At 35.6% G+C, this 16,247-nt stretch overlaps 1 protein-coding gene across 1 annotated transcript in view; it reads left to right on the top strand.

The window, feature by feature from the left end:
* LOC144195274 (transmembrane protein 132C) overlaps positions 1-16,247 on the top strand; it is a 106,065-nt gene that overhangs the window by 6,009 nt on the left and 83,809 nt on the right. The window contains exon 2 of the mRNA XM_077714793.1: positions 9,896-10,784. Coding sequence (XP_077570919.1) covers positions 9,896-10,784 — 889 coding nt within the window. The remainder of the gene's footprint in view (positions 1-9,895; positions 10,785-16,247) is intronic.

The following is a 16,247-nucleotide window of genomic DNA, read 5'->3' as shown; positions in this document are numbered from 1 at the left end:
TGCCAAAGTGGTGGCCCAGGGGCTTAATCTGGTCCGCCGCATTATTTTGTGCGGTCCGGGAAAGTAAATGATGAGTGCCGACTTTCTGTTTTAGGATTAAATTAAAATGAAGAATATAGATGTATATTAAATTTCCTGATTTTCCCCCTTTAAAAGCAATAATTGTCATTTTTTAGTCAATTTTTTCTGTTTTTTAGTTTTGTAAAATCTAAAAATATATATAAAAAAAGCTAAAATAAACATTGTTTTAGATCTATAAAAAACTGAATATTCAGGGATTTTAATCCAGTTCTTTTAATCCATTTATAAAAAAAATATACATCTAAATATATAGTATTATTCATTATATAGGTATTACTGATTGGTTGTTTGGCTCCTTGTGCGCTGTGATTGGTTCACTAACAATTCATGGCGTCCTTCACCTGGTCAGCTGGGACAGGCTCCAGCACCCCACACAACCTTTGCGAGTATAAGCACTTCAGAAAATGAATGGAAGATACAATGTAGCAAATGGTTGGGGGGCGTCGGCTTCACAGTTCTGGGCTCAAGGGTTCGATACCCAAATGGGTTCACCCTGGGTTTTTGTGGGTTTTTGTGAGGATAAGCAGTATGGAAAATGATTGAACAAATACAGAAAATGTCTCATTTTCGCGTTTTTTCAGTTTTTTTTAAAAACATACTCATTTATAGCAAGCAATAACTAATTAACAACCATTGGCGGCCATTGACGTTCAATTCATTTCGACTGTATGCCTACATAACGATTTTTACTCTCGTTTTTACTCACTTTGTCAGCTTTTTACAAGCTGTACAGATCATTTAACCAAAAAGTCGATCTAAAAACAAACCGTGAAATAATTCTCTAACCCACTGAGCAATTTTTGGATCATATTTCTGTCTCTTTTCATGTTGAAACTTCTCATTCTCAGCATAAACGGAATAGTGAAACGTAGAACTTGTAATAAGATATTTAGCCACTATGGCAGCTTCTGAAATTTAGACTGATGTAATCCACTCCTAAAGCGTAATTGCAAATTTTATTTAGTAAGACTAATTTAGCCGTTAAGAGTGAAGGAACTGAAGCGTTTTTTTTTGTCATTTTAGACTGCCCGCATGCTTGACTTCTTTAACAAATTATATTTTCCACAGCCTCTCTGGGATTAACGCAAGGATGATGTATATTACTTTGACAGAGGGGTAACACTGTTAAGTAGGCACGATTCTTTTAGAAATAGCAAAACCAACGACAGGGAGAAGGAAAATGAAAAAAAAAACACATAGAAAATGGCTAATCTTGTCATTTGATGTCCTTTTTTTTTACTTTCTTATGAGAGCCAGAGCGGTTTATTTTAAAACTTTTTAATCTGACTTGTCAAAAAGACTGCTAATATTCTTTATGAAGTTGTGGTGAACGCTAGAAATATCAAAAACTTGAGTTTTCTGAGTTTAGGGAACGTTTTTATGGGTTAAAAAAACGAAGTAACATCTCTCATTAAGAAAAACAGACTTTGGCCTAAGCAGACAAATTCAAAGCATCGTCAGATTTTGGAATTTTTGACTTCTGTGACCTTTGACCTTTTCTCTTCTGATTAGATTACTCACCCTGCAAATTTCAGTTAAAATGGACAATTTGTTACCAAGTTATCGCAAAATTCATTTTTTCTGAGTTCTGTGACCTTTGACTCATGACCTGGATTAAAAGAACTGGATTAAAAGATTTGAATATTCAGTTTTTTATAGATCTAAAACAATGTTTATTTTAATTTTTCTAAAAAAAATGTAATGAATCTATTTTTTAGATTTTACAAAATGATTTTTGAACTAAAAACAGAAAAAAATGGATAAAAAAATGACAATTATTGATTTAAAAGGAGGAAAATAAAGAAATGTAATATACATCTATACTCTTCATTTTAATTTGATAATAAAACAGAAAGTCGGGATTCATGATTTACATTCCCGGGCCACACAAAATGATGAGGCGGGCCAGATTTGGCCCCCGGGCCACCACTTTGACACACCCTGTGCAAGGCGATTCAAAACAATTGCCATGATCTGGTCTTGGAAGTCTTCTTAATTATTTTCTATTTGATGTGTTTAGTGTACAAAGTTCGCCCCAAAAATCATCGCAAAGTCTTAGACAGCAGTTTCTAACTTGCTAAAATATGTATTTTAATTCTGTTGGCAAAAGATGTGAAGATATTAAAGCAACGGGAGATAAGTGCTTCTTATTGAGATTAAATCAGGGAGAAAAGTGGAGAGAACTAGTAAAAAAAAAAAAAAAAAACGTCTCCAGACTGCAATGCGGGATACCCGTTTTTTTTTTTTTTTTTTTTTACCCCACATGGGTTTCCAATCCAGTTGCCTAAGTTGAATTTTCATTTGCCAAAACGACAACATCTTAATATCCAACATAAACTGTCAATAGCAATCCTAGAAAACACAACAAGATTCTTTATCACTAAAGAAAATGAAACATTTTAATGGTTTGGGAAGAACTTTAAAATGAAATGCATTATTTGAGAGATGCTGTGTAAAATAATCTGCAATATGGTTAGAATTCTCAGCAGGCATAACTAAAAAATATCACGCAATTTTTTGTTTTTACCCTCCGGGAAAATGAACGTAAGATTGAAAAACAAGCAGGGAAGGAGTTATTATCAATACTATGATGAGTCCAATTGTATCTCATGCTGTGAAAATAAGAGATGGGGGGGGGGGGGTGTCATCCACTCATTTTAAATCATCCCTATTGAACAAAACACCTGACTTACTCATATCATGGTGATAAAACACTTTGGGGACAGTCATTTTTCTTTTTAAAATACACACTGTGGGAAAATCCGCAAGATCATCAGTCATTTTTTCTAATGTATGCAAATCCACAACTGAAAGAATGTAATACCTATTTTAAAGGGGAAAAACTTGTTTACCGTATTTTCACGACTATAAGGCGCACTTAAAAGTCTTAAATTTCCTCCAAAAAAGACAGTGCGCCTTATAATACAGTGCGCCTTATATATGGAAAAAAACAGAAAACCAAAAATGAATTGGAACGTTTTTTTATTTTGGGCTCAGACTAGAAAAGTCCTGCATCTCTTCTGCAACTATGAAAAATAAAAGCATGCATATTTCTTCTACAACTATGAAAAATAAAGGTGCACGGACATTTGGTCGCCGGTCTTTTGGTGACAGAGAGTTTACTGTTGAAACCAGGTCTCAAAATTCTATTCATGAGAGAGAGAGTTTAATATCTAAGTACTTTTCAATGTCTAAGTACCGTTTAATATCTGAGTACTGTTTAATATCTAAGTACTGTTAAATATCTAAGTACTGTTTAATATCCAAGTACTGTTTAATATCTAAGTACTGTTTAATATCTAAGTACTGTTTAATATCTAAGTACTGTTTAAAATCTAAGTACTGTTTAATATCAATGTACTATTGAATATCTAAGTACCGTTTAATATCCGAGTACTGTTTAATATCTAAGTACTGTTTAAGATCTTAGTACTGTTTAATATCTGAGTACTGTTTAATATCTAAGTACTGTTTTATATTTAAGTAAAGACCGGCGACAAAAAGATCGGCGACCAAAAGACCGGCGACCAAAAGACTGGCGACCAAAAGACCGGTGACCAAACGTCCGGTTACGAAAATAAATGCTGAATAATTTTGTTTTCCATCCTCTGGCCTTCAGTCATCAGCTATAGTCCACTGCCTTAGTGGACTGATTCTTAAAAAAACAAAAACTAGACAACATCATTCCCAACAAACAACAAAAAATGTATATACAATTATCCCATAGTTGACACACTGACCTGAATCAATGTAATCTCCTTACATAATCTTATCCACTGAGTAATTCCAGTGTATTCTTAGACCCTAACACAATGCGATTGGTCCCCATCCACTTCCTTCTTACAGCTCTCTCATCATTGAAGTGCAATCCCAACAAGGCCAGATAACAACGCCTCTTTATTCATCCTGATTTACAACAATATGTCATGCAATGGGGAAAAAAACCATTCAAAACAAAGTAGAGATTAATTCCAACCAACGGTTTTACGTTTTAGAGTGCGGTCTAACCCCAGGAATACTGATTGGCACACAGATATTTGCTTGTCTCAACCATACAGGCCAAATACTTTCACCCCCATTGGCCCATGGCCACATGCAAAGGATGCCTCAAAGGATATGTTGTTCTCTAGAAGCTCTAGGTTTTTTTCTGGCTTCTAACTCGACCGTCTACTGTTGTGAAAACACAGTTCCAGACATTTCAAGGCACCTGGAGACCGTTCAAGGAAAATCAAGGCACCTGGAAAACCTTAACGACACCCCGACTGAGCAAATCAACCACAAACATGACACAATTTCCAGGCTCCTCCCATTTTTTCATCCAGGTTCCCCAAAAAAATAGGCCAGTACCTCAGTTTTCCAGTATTTACCCTTCATGGGTCGATACTCTTTAATCCTAGAGATGATGTTTTCTCTCATGAACTTAAAATAGCTCTTCTTCTTCCTCCCCTGGAGAAAGCCAATGGGCCATTACTCTTTATTAACTCTTAGCATCTATAATGTGGCTATCCATTAAGAAGCACTACAACTAAAAAGATCCTGTCAAATTCCCGTGGTAGACCGCCAATATCCACTTGAACACACGTTTAAGATGAATGTTAATCAGGAGCAATAAGTATGTATTTAATTCCACTCATGTCAAAGATTTGGCAGCACGTTTTCCTTTCAAAACTTCTCGTTAGCATGTCTCCGAGTCCCTAGATATCTTGTACTTATCATCTAGGCGAACTCATATCTACTTGAATGATTCTTTTTCTATGGAGGATGGCAAGGGCTAATACCTATACTATGTCACGTATTGATTTTTTTCTCCCCATCTTCTCTTTTCTCGAATTTCTCCGTTACTCAAAAGCATAAATCATTCCCAAATGATGCCTAAAGGAAATATTGTATTTATTATTCTTGAGGGAGAGTCAGAAATTCAATAGGCTTTATTAATTGAACATGGTGAGAAATATGATGCGGGTGATTCAAAGGGAACAGAGAACTTTTACTCATTCTTCATGTTTAAAACTGTCTTATGGCTGTCATAAGGAATTTGGAGTTGTTTTTTTGGGGGTAACTAGAGTTAAACTATGTGAAAAACTTTCATTTTTTTGACCATCATTGGAAACTGAAGTCATTGTATTGGATTTTTCAGATTGTGCTGGGTTAGTTTATGTCAATCCAGTAAAAAAATGACAAAAATGTGTATATTTTGCACTTTTTTTTACCATTTTGGAAGAAAACAATTATATTCCTAATCATATATTAGAAATATAGTTAGTATTTTAGTCATCAGATGCTAAAAAGTTTGCGTATGTAAAAATTAAAAGGTTTGTTTATAAAAATAATGGTAATTAATAACAATATAGAATGAAGAGTACATATTTTAGAGACTGTTAAAACATGAGTTAAAACAAATGTAGCCTAATAAGATAAAATAAAAATATTGTTCTTTTTGTAAATGAGCATGTTTTAGAGTCTAAATATTTGAACAGTCTAAAATTTAGACTTTTCAAATATGAGTTATAACAAATGTAGCCTAATAAGATAAGAAAATATGGTTCTTTTTGTAACGGAACATGTTTTAGACTGTTAAAATATAGGTTAAAACAAATGTAACCTATTAAGATAACAAAATATTGTTCTTCTCTTAACTAAACTAGTGACATTTTTAACTTGATAATCCTTTTTATCGTCATTATTTATACTAGATGGATTAATTCTATGAATATATACATTTACGTACATGCTAAAATCAACCTTAATTGGTATTTCTTGATCACAACCATGTAGCGACTGATTGTGTATAATTTTGCCTCCATCTTTGGACAGTGTTAACTAATGTCTCAGATCTGGTAAAATCCAATATATTAAAATTAAATAAGTCACTAACACAGACAAAGTATGAAAAAACAAGCGTAACTTATAATCCATAAAATACCACTAAAAATAACCCTATAAAATAACTCCACTTTACACCGTAAAGCAATCATGTTTACTTTCTCGCCCATTTCTGTTTAGTGGCTCAACCCTTTCCTTCTTCTAAGTCTTGTGACATGTTTGATGAAGCAGAAAGGGACCAAGCAGTCACTCTACCAAACTATTCCGCTGTGTCCACCTCCCAGTATATTATTTTAGAAATAGGAAGAAGGAACATGGCCTTTTTCTTTCCCCGGCGTCTGTCTTAGTTGGATGTTGGTCTACTCTGCTTTTTTTGTTTTTTTTTTTTTGCTCCAGCAGTCCCATTTCAAATGGACATGACCTTATGTCATTCCCCCCTAGAGCTGGTCTAAGTAAGTCTATATGATGCTTGGTTGCAATCACTCATCTGATACATTCCTTTTCTCCTTCTAAATAACCCTTAACTCAATATCTTTTCTGGTTTAATGTTTTTTTTCAGGCGAACAGTTTATAGGTATCTTAGTTTTAGTTGGAATTAAATTCAACTACTTGCACTTCTAAGGGATTGATTATCCTATTTTCTCTTGGGTGTTAAAGAGATACCGCCGCAAGTTAAGGAACAAATTATTTTCAATGTGGTCAGCAAATAGGGTTTTCTAAATACTTTTTTTTTATATATGAAGATAAAGAGAATGAGATAAGCAGATACTGTAAAAACATTTTTTTTTTACCAGCTCAGCATTATGCGGGTTATTATTTTACAATGAAATGACATCAGTGATGTTAATTGAATTATGTATGTTGTTAATTCCAATTTGAATGCTGAGTAAGATTTTTTTTTGGTTGTTTCTATTCTCATAGCATTATTATTTCATTGTTCATTCTTCTTTGTTTTAACACATGAATAGCAAATTCTAAAATGTATAATTCATACAACTGTTTCCTGAACTATGGCTATTAAAAGTAGCACTTTTACATTGTGATCTCCAGAATTCTTAGTAAATGGATATCATTTTAAGGGCTTGAAAAATATCTTTTTGCACGGCAACATGCTCATAACATAACATAAACTAATTTAAATGAACTTGGATTACGATGCAAACACACTCAAATATAAATGTAATCTAACCTAACACTAGACTTCATTCTAATCTTGTTTGACATTTTGATACCTTCCTACTCCCTGGTTGGCTCTATTGGCCCCGCCTCCACCCTTGACTTACAGATGCAACCTATCGAGGGTTGTTTGCTTTTGTATTCCCTTCAAAATATTCTGAAAATGATGCACACAAATTTCCTCACAATAGGATAACACACGACCATTTGCCAACGAGAAGTAGTAAATATTCCTCCCATATTAGCGAACAAGCTCTGCCATTCGCATTGACTAACGGGAAAAAAAACAAAGTATGTGACCGGACGTTTGGTCGCCAATCTTTTTGTCCCTTTTGGTCGCCGGTCAAATTTACTTAGATATTAAACAGTACTTAGATATTAAACTCTCTTAGATATTTAACTCTCTCTCATGAATATAATTTTGAGAGCTGGCTTCAACAGTAAACTCTGTGCCACCATTTGACCGCCGAACAAAAGAACGGGGACCAAAAGACCGGCGACCAAACGTCTGGCGACCAAACGTCCGGCGACCAAACGTCCGGCGACCAAACGTCCGGCGACCAAACGTCCGGCGACCAAATGTCCGGCGACCAAATGTCCGGCGGCCAAACGTCCGGTGATCAAACGTCCGGGCGACCAAACATTTGGCGACCAAACGTCCGGCGACCAAACGTCCGGCGACCAAATGTCCGGCGACCAAACGTCCGGTGATCAAACGTCCGGGCGACCAAACATTTGGCGACCAAACGTCCGGCGACCAAACGTCCGGCGACCAAACGCCCGGCGACCAAACGCCCGGCGACTAAACGCCCGGCGACCAAACGCCTGGCGACCAAACGTCCGGCGACCAAACGTCCGGCGACCAAACGTCCGAGCTCCATCGAAGTACCACTGTATATAATTATTACCACCCGCCGTCACTGCAACAGTTTAACTAAGGTATTGTTGTCTTGAATATAAGTCCAATTTATTCCTATTAAATGCTCCTCTATTTACCAATATGCAATAATTTGAAATAATTTACAGTCTGACTCATCTCGTATGAATCATTTTTTTCCATGCATCATTACTGTCAGAATATTACCACAGTAGTGCCACAGTGTTAAAAAAAATAGTCTATCTCATTGAGAATTTCATCACTGTTGCAATAATGATTTTTTTGATCACATGCTGAAAAGTAGATATTCTACTTAACGTAGATGAAATCCTTAGAAAAGTCATTTCATTTTGATTTAAAAATCAAACTCACTCGCCATTGGTGGTGCCTATAAAATGTCCCTACAATTAATGTTCCACAACAGACTCAAACTAAGCATACACTAAAAAAATCCATGCCTGTTGTTTCGCATCTTTTAAAATAAATGGAAGGAAAAACACAATTGTAAACATGAATTACAGGCAACCAAGTCCTGATACCAAAAGGTTTTTTCTCTATTTTTCTAAGACTGTAAAGCTCAGACTGTGAACTCAGCCATGTTTGTTACCTTGGGACCACAAAACACAAGTCTTTGTTCCTGTCTGGCTTTGCGCTTGTACATTTGTTACAACAATGTTACAAGGTCTACAACAATGTATCTTGTCAACAAACACTTCTCACCTGCTGCTTGTTGGCGCCTCCACATTTGCGACCTGGTTTTGCACTCAAAGGCAACATAAATCTGATCCAAAAGGCGTGATTCTCCAAGTCAAATCATTTCTTCGTTTTGGTTTAAAGTCCTTAGCTGATGTAGTTCATCATATGCTAAAAAAAAACAAAAAATAAGGGGTTGGTCAGGGCAAATAAATCATGTAGTGGATTATATTCGGACAGTCTGTTTCGAGAATTTAATCATAGATAAAATGGGATTTTTGTGAAGGTCAACATTTATTTGGCCTTTTCTGATGTATGTTGTGATGGTTTGTTGATTAGGATGTTCTGGTAAATAATAAGGTCAATATTTAAATTCAACTCGAAATTACATTGAGATTTTTTGGAAGATTTTTGAGTATCTTAACTGTATTTCTTTTCACAAGGGTTGTAGGGGGGTGTTTGGACCAATACTCATTAAAAATCTAACTTTAAATAGTTTGAATGTTGTAAAGAAGTACTTGAAAATCATAACATTAATTCTTTGTACTTTAAATTATGAGTACTTTTTCAATTTGTGCCCCAAACTCGATTAAAATGTTTGTTATGAACAGTTAAAATTTAAATATCCATTAACGTTTCAACTTCCCAATTCGACTCTTATTTTAAAACTAACAAGGACGTAACGAATGGGAAAACCCAAAACAAAACAGTAGCCATTTTTAGCTATCAAACGCCAAATCTAATCCCAACATCAATAATATCCACTATACCAGTAGTCGGGAACCTTTTTAACAAAGAAAGCCACAAACAATTCCTATTTTCCAATGTTATTCCTTGTGAGCCATACTACAAATTTAAAAGTCAAAATACATACATATAAACAATTATCTTTTCAATTATTTTTTGTAATTTCACCACTTTTAAAGTAAAAAAAATGCATACTTTTTAAAAGATTCTTATGTTGTTGAGATTCAATGAGAGGATGCATTCCAGAAGAGTCTACTACAAAAAAATTAAGATTAAAGTAGTTCTAGATGTAATATCTCAGTTCTATCACCAGCAGTTTCCATATTTTAGCTCACAGGTTTGCAAAGAGCCAGATGCACTCATCAAAAGAGCCACATGTGGCTCCCAAGCTATACGTTCCCTACCCCTGTACTATACGGTCTTGAAAGTTTACCAATTGCTTTGGATTTCTAGAAAGTTTAACACCCCTTAACTTAACCATTCCCTTCTTTCTCACAGTGTCCGACACCCGAGTCGTCGAGGGTTTACAGCGCTACACCTCCATCCCAACATATCTTCCCGTCACCTACCAGCTCCTCAACACCGACTTATCATTCTTTCTAAAAGAAAACAACCAAGACTTGATGAGAAACTCTAGCCTAATGTCCCGTACCGAGTCTTTCTTCATCTACCAATCCCGGAGATTGCCTTCAGTCAACTCTAGTTACGGACCCTTATCCGTAGAACAACCGATCCCCTTAGAACTCCTCCAAAACCCAGGATCTTTCCCAGCTTCATCACTTTTCACCGTCCATTGGAAAGTTCAGACTTTTATCATGAATACTAAGATTCATCTAGCCAAACCTAAAGTTCAGGTTCTGTTTTACATCGCGGGCAGAGACTGGGACGACTATAGCGCCATTGACAAACTCCCCTGTGTACATATGTTTGCTTTTCACGAAACCCAAGAAGTACATGGAACCTGCCAACTCAAAGGGGAGTTGGGGATTTGTGTCGCTGAACTGGAACCCTTAGCCAGTTGGTTCAGCCCACCAAGCGTCGTTCCAGGACGCCAAAGGACCCTAGAGGCATCGGAGGGTACCCCAGTGGAACTTTACTACATCCTGCAATCCACGGAAAGAGGGGAATGTCATTCAGATGAAGCCAAGAAGGAAAATTTCTTGAGATCCAGCCAGGAAGGGATGTTTGGTTCTTATACTTCAACGCCTCTGAGAAGGATCGGTGGTGTGAGGCTTTACCCAAATCCTATTCCGATCCAATTGGCTGAACATAGGCTAGATGGTAACTTTATGGTTTTGGTGCCTGGTGTACCAGTGAGTCAGAGAGAAACTGTCTCGGTTTATGTCACCGTGTCAGCCTATTCGTCTGTGGAGATGTTCACTCTCAGGTAAGAAGGATTTTTATTTATTTATTTTGTTAAAAACCTGCCATCTTTTGTCAATTTTTTTACGGTAAGAATGTTTTTTCTGTTGATTTTTTTGTTAAAAACCTGCCATTTTTTGGTCATTTTATTTTACATTTTTACCCATTTTCCTTAAGGATAAAGTTCTGGCAAACTATTTTTTCGTCATTTTTTACGGTAAGAATGATTTTTTAAATTTTTTTTGTTAAAAACCTGCCATTTTTTGGTCAATTTTTTACATTTTTACCCATTTTCCTTAAGGATAAAGTTCTGGCAAACTATTTTTTCGTCATTTTTTACGGTAAGAATGATTTTTTTTAATTTTTTTTGTTAAAAACCTGCCATTTTGTCATTTTTTTTACATTTTTTCCCCATTTTCCTTAAGGATAAAGTCCTGGCAAACAATTTTTTTGTCATTTTTTACGGTAAGAATGATTTTTAATTTTTTTTTGTTAAAAACCTGCCATTTTTCGGTCATTTTTTTACATTTTTTCCCCATTTTCCTTAAGAATAAAGTTCTGGCAAACAAAGATGTCAGAATATTGTCATAAATTTGACAGGGATTCTATTTATTCTCCAGCTAACAAAGGTTAATATTATTCTATCCTCCATCAAACAAAAAAAGAAGCGTGAAAAAGAAGCACAGTGACAAAATATAAAAACAAAAATAATTGCTTGGAAGACATGTAGGCATACAAGAGATAGTGTTTTCTATATCTTTTTTTATATTATTGCATTTTGAGAAATCAAATGCTAATTGGTTACAGAAAACAAATTATAGCCATCTAATGAGTTTATATAAAATCGCTGATTATTTGCATAAATGCTTTAAAAAACATTTTTTTTTCGGGGTTTGTTTTCAAAACTGAACGTGCCTTATTTTATAAAAGAAATAACATCCCCTACCTCATTATTTTGTGTTGCTATACCCAAAAAAACATCATTTAAGGTTAGTTTATTTCATATTTTTTGCTGTAACTTTCGCATAACAAAGTTGATGTTTCTTCTTATCTTTTCAATTAAATGTTAACTCCATAGAGGAATAAAAACTAGTCGGTTTATGTTCTGGAGTTGGCTTCATGGGGGGTAATTGCGGGCAAAACAGGAGTCAGGATTATCTAGCTAATTAACATGTGATGGAAATGAGGATGTCATTAATTAAAATTCATGTCCATTAGTGTAATGACTGAAGCCGATTTTAATCACATCGGTTCAGAACAATTTATAACCCATAAGAGATGCAGCTGTGAGGGGGGGTTAGGCCAATTTGATTCCCCACCTAGGGATAAACAAGATTAAGGTTTTTCTACTTTAGCAAAATAGGAAAACATAGACTTGCAATATGATTTTAGAGTGAAGCTTTTTATCCGTTTTTTTTGTGTTGCCAAGTGGAAACTGCCATTGGCTTTTAATTTGAGGAAATGTAGAGAAGACTCATTTTTTTTAACGTGTAAGGAGCTAACGATGACTCACTTTTAAAAGCGGTGTACTCACAAAATGTTGCGTTTTGGATAAAGGTTAACTTAGAGTGGGAACATTATTATTCAATCTGTCAAATGAGCAGAAGGGAGGGTCTCTAAGGGAATGCCTGGAGTGTTTTTTTTTTATTTGGCAACGTACAATGTAACGGGGCACAGGTCGGCCGTCTGAGAGTGACAGATATGCGGTGGCCTGTGTGGGTTTAGGTGATAAGGCTGTCCGTGGATCTGTGTTCGTTAGGAAAGCTAATCAACGGAGCGTGGAGACTTTGATCTCGGCATTCACAACATCATTATCGCTTGTGTACTACACGGCTCGGTGACAGGCGTTGTTAAGCCGGGAAGTCCGGGATTTTGGAGCCAATCAGTCAGGCCTTCCTCCATGGTGGGTTTGACATGTACAAAATAAGAACTGATAAAAAAATAACGAAGTTGTTTTTATGGAGAAGGCTAGTTAATTTAGTAAAATGTTGATTTTGATGTTTTGGGAGGGCGGTTCTATGGGTTTTGGAAAATATTGTTTATTCAGTGATTTACTGTTTATCGTATACCCAAGGGGCACATGAGGGTGCTGGAGCATATCCTAGCTAACAATAGGCACCAGGTTGGAGACAACCTGAATCAGTGGACAATCGTAGTGTACGAGGAAATGGACAACTATTGACGCTAGGGGCAATTTAGAGTTTTTAACCGTCTAGCCTAGGAAGCATGTTTATGGGATGTGGGAGGAAACTATTGTGCCCAGAGAAAACCCACAAGAATATCCAAAGTCCACACAGACAGGACCCACCTGGTATCGAACCCTCGACCCTGGAATTGTGAGGCCGACACGCTAATCACTCTATCACCGGAACAAATTATTAAAACAATAATAAGAGATTTTTTAAGAAACTTAAGGATGGACATCTATTGTTGTTAAGGACAGCCTTAAATATAGATTTTTTAAACCCAATTTTTTACCTGATTCCAAATCTTGAAAATAAAATAATGATTAAAAAATTAAATTAAATTAAAGAATTCCAAAACATGGTCTGAATATTATACAGTCTTCCCTCAATTATCGCGAGTTCAATTCTTTGCGATTTTTTTGTCTATTCCTTTTTTAAAGTGTTTTTTGATTTCATACGAATGTGAAAATTCACACTGAAACTCGCAAGCTGATATATTAATTAATCGCCACTTATATTAATTAGGGGTGACTCGACTTTGCGATATTTTCAATTATGGCGACTATGTCTGCTCTACATTGACCGCGATATTTGAGGGATTACTGTATTATGTGTATGTATTACATTAATTTGTAATGTCTAGAATGAATTAAAAAAGCTTCTGAAAGCAGCAAAATTATGCAGTAATGTAAAAAATTTAAATAGAAGAAAAGTCACTAAAAAGCACTTTGGACATTGAGGCCATTTAGTATTTGCACGTAACGTGGAAATCATTAGCATAATTCGTTTTTTTTTTGGTGTCGGTGTGTGAGCAGTGAAGATGGTGAATTCTTTTGATAATTAATTATAATCTCTTAGTGTTAGGTCGTTCATATGCAAATTAAATGCAGGGAAGGAAATTGTATTAAACTCCATTTCCCCCTTGTAGTCTCGAGTGGTTTGTTGAATGAAAAAAAAAAATGGAATTGTTCTGTATTGTTGGAACGTCGATGTCAAATATTGCCTGCTTTTTAATTTCACATCACCCGATGAAAACAAATGATCACACATTTCTCGAACAAGAAAATGATCTACCAAGTTGGAAATTATTCACACACACCCTGAATAAATTCAGATGACTGATTATGTGGCATTGACCTTCATTTTTTTGGACAGTTTTTGAATTTTAAAGGGTTCTGATGGTTGACCATGGCCAAAAGACATCATTACATGCTAAATTGTGTGAACTTATTGTTGCCAGTAGGTTTTGAAATAGTTACTAGAGGCTATGTGTGCTTATCACATTTTTTTAGTGATGTACAAATCTGATATATGACTATTTTTGGAGTATTGGATAGAATCAGATTCGGTCACAAAATCGGATTCGGTCACAAAATCGGTTTCGGTCAAAAAAATCAGATTTGGTAAAAAAAAATCAGATTTTGGTCAAAAAAATCAGATTTGGTCAAAAAAATCAACTTGGGTCACAAATTCGGATTGGGTCACAAAACCGGATTCGGTCACAAAATCGGATTTAGTCACAAGACCGGATTCGGTCACAAAACCGGATTCGGTCACAAAATCGGATTCGGTCACAAACCGGATTCGGTCACAAAACCGGATTCAGTCACAATACCGGATACGGTCACAAAATCGGATTCGGTCACAAAATCGGATTCGGTCACAAGAATTGAATTCGGTCACAAAATCGGATTCGGGCACAAAATCGGATTCGGTCACAAAATCGGATTCGGTCACAAAATCGGATTCGGTCACAAAATCGGATTCGGTCACAAAATCGGATTCGGTCACAAAATCGGATTCGCTCACAAAATCGGATTCGTTCACAAAATCGGATTCGGTCACAAAATCGGATTCGCTCACAAAATCGGATTCGCTCACAAAATCGTATCCCATCCAGTGTCGCGTAATGTTCATCGTTTCGTATTATTTTTGTTGGTCTAAAAATATGGCTATTGGAATAGTATCGACAAAAAATATTGGATTGAATCAAAAGTCAATGTCAGTTCCTCAACAGTGAATACATATTTTGAGAGAATTTGCCTTCCTGAAGACTACAATACATAAAACACGGTTTCCTATTCATAAATAGCCGTAACCATACATACATACTAACATTTCAAAAGACATCTTCATGTTATATTCCTAACCGAAGGGGTTCATTAAAAGTTATAACCACAACTTTAGAAAAAAAACAGACTTTGTACCTTGCTATCTGTAAAAAGTGAATACATCTGTTCTTTAAATTTTGCTCTCGAGGGCATTTTACAAAGTCGATATATAGCGCGTCTGTGATGGTTATTTTGGCCACGTCCTGTAAACACAGCCTTCAGAATAACATCATTTTTCTCAAAACCAGAAAAGGGACTTAATTTGTCAGCACGGAAAATGATGCCAAGAGCCAAATTCACTGACCAAATAAGGAATAAAATGGGCTTACACGTTATTTAAACTGATTCTAGGATGACATTTAACATCACCACTATGCTTATTCTCTTATCTAATGTTTAAACAAATGGTTTTGAGTGGTTAATATTCGATTTCTGAAGGTTTAAGTCAGTGTCTCAGTTAGGATTAGGACAATGTGGGAATATTGACCAATATTTGACCATTATAATCGCCCATCCAATACCCTGCTGGTAGGCTAATAGAGGTCAAGACATCTATAATGTTGAATATATTTAGAGAAGAAGAATGGTGTAGAGATCACAGTCTTACATCAAAACCACAGCTGTAGTTTTTTCATCATGTAGTCATGGAATTAATTTCACATAATCACTCCTTCAGCGTAATTAAATGGGACAACTTATTCAATCTGCTTTCTTTGCCTTATCTTTATTTCCAAGATGAACAATGATCAAAGTAGATATCTAATAATTAATCACCCTGACTAAAGTCTTGGTGTTTTCAGTTATTCAGGAATAAACTATAACGGTATTTTTATTTCAATTTTTGGATGGATGGTAGTTGATTTGGGGGTGGCCTGGTGGAGTGAGTGGTTAGTATGTCGGCCTCACAGCTCTGGGGTTCTGGGTTCAAATCCAGGTCATGTCCATCTGTGTGGAGTTTGTTCTCCCAAGGCCTGCGTGGGTTTCCTCCGGGTACTCCGGTTTCCTCCCACATATACATATGTACACATACACATATATATGTATAAATGTATATATACATATAAATATACATATATATATAAATATATACATATACACATATATACACACACACATATACACATATATACACACACACATATACACACATATATACACATATACACATATATATATATAGATATATATATA

This window comes from Stigmatopora nigra, chromosome 4, assembly GCF_051989575.1.
Source record: "Stigmatopora nigra isolate UIUO_SnigA chromosome 4, RoL_Snig_1.1, whole genome shotgun sequence".
Lineage (NCBI taxonomy): Eukaryota > Metazoa > Chordata > Actinopteri > Syngnathiformes > Syngnathidae > Stigmatopora > Stigmatopora nigra.
Note: the sequence above shows the minus strand (reverse complement) of the source record. Positions and strands in the feature narration are given on the sequence as shown.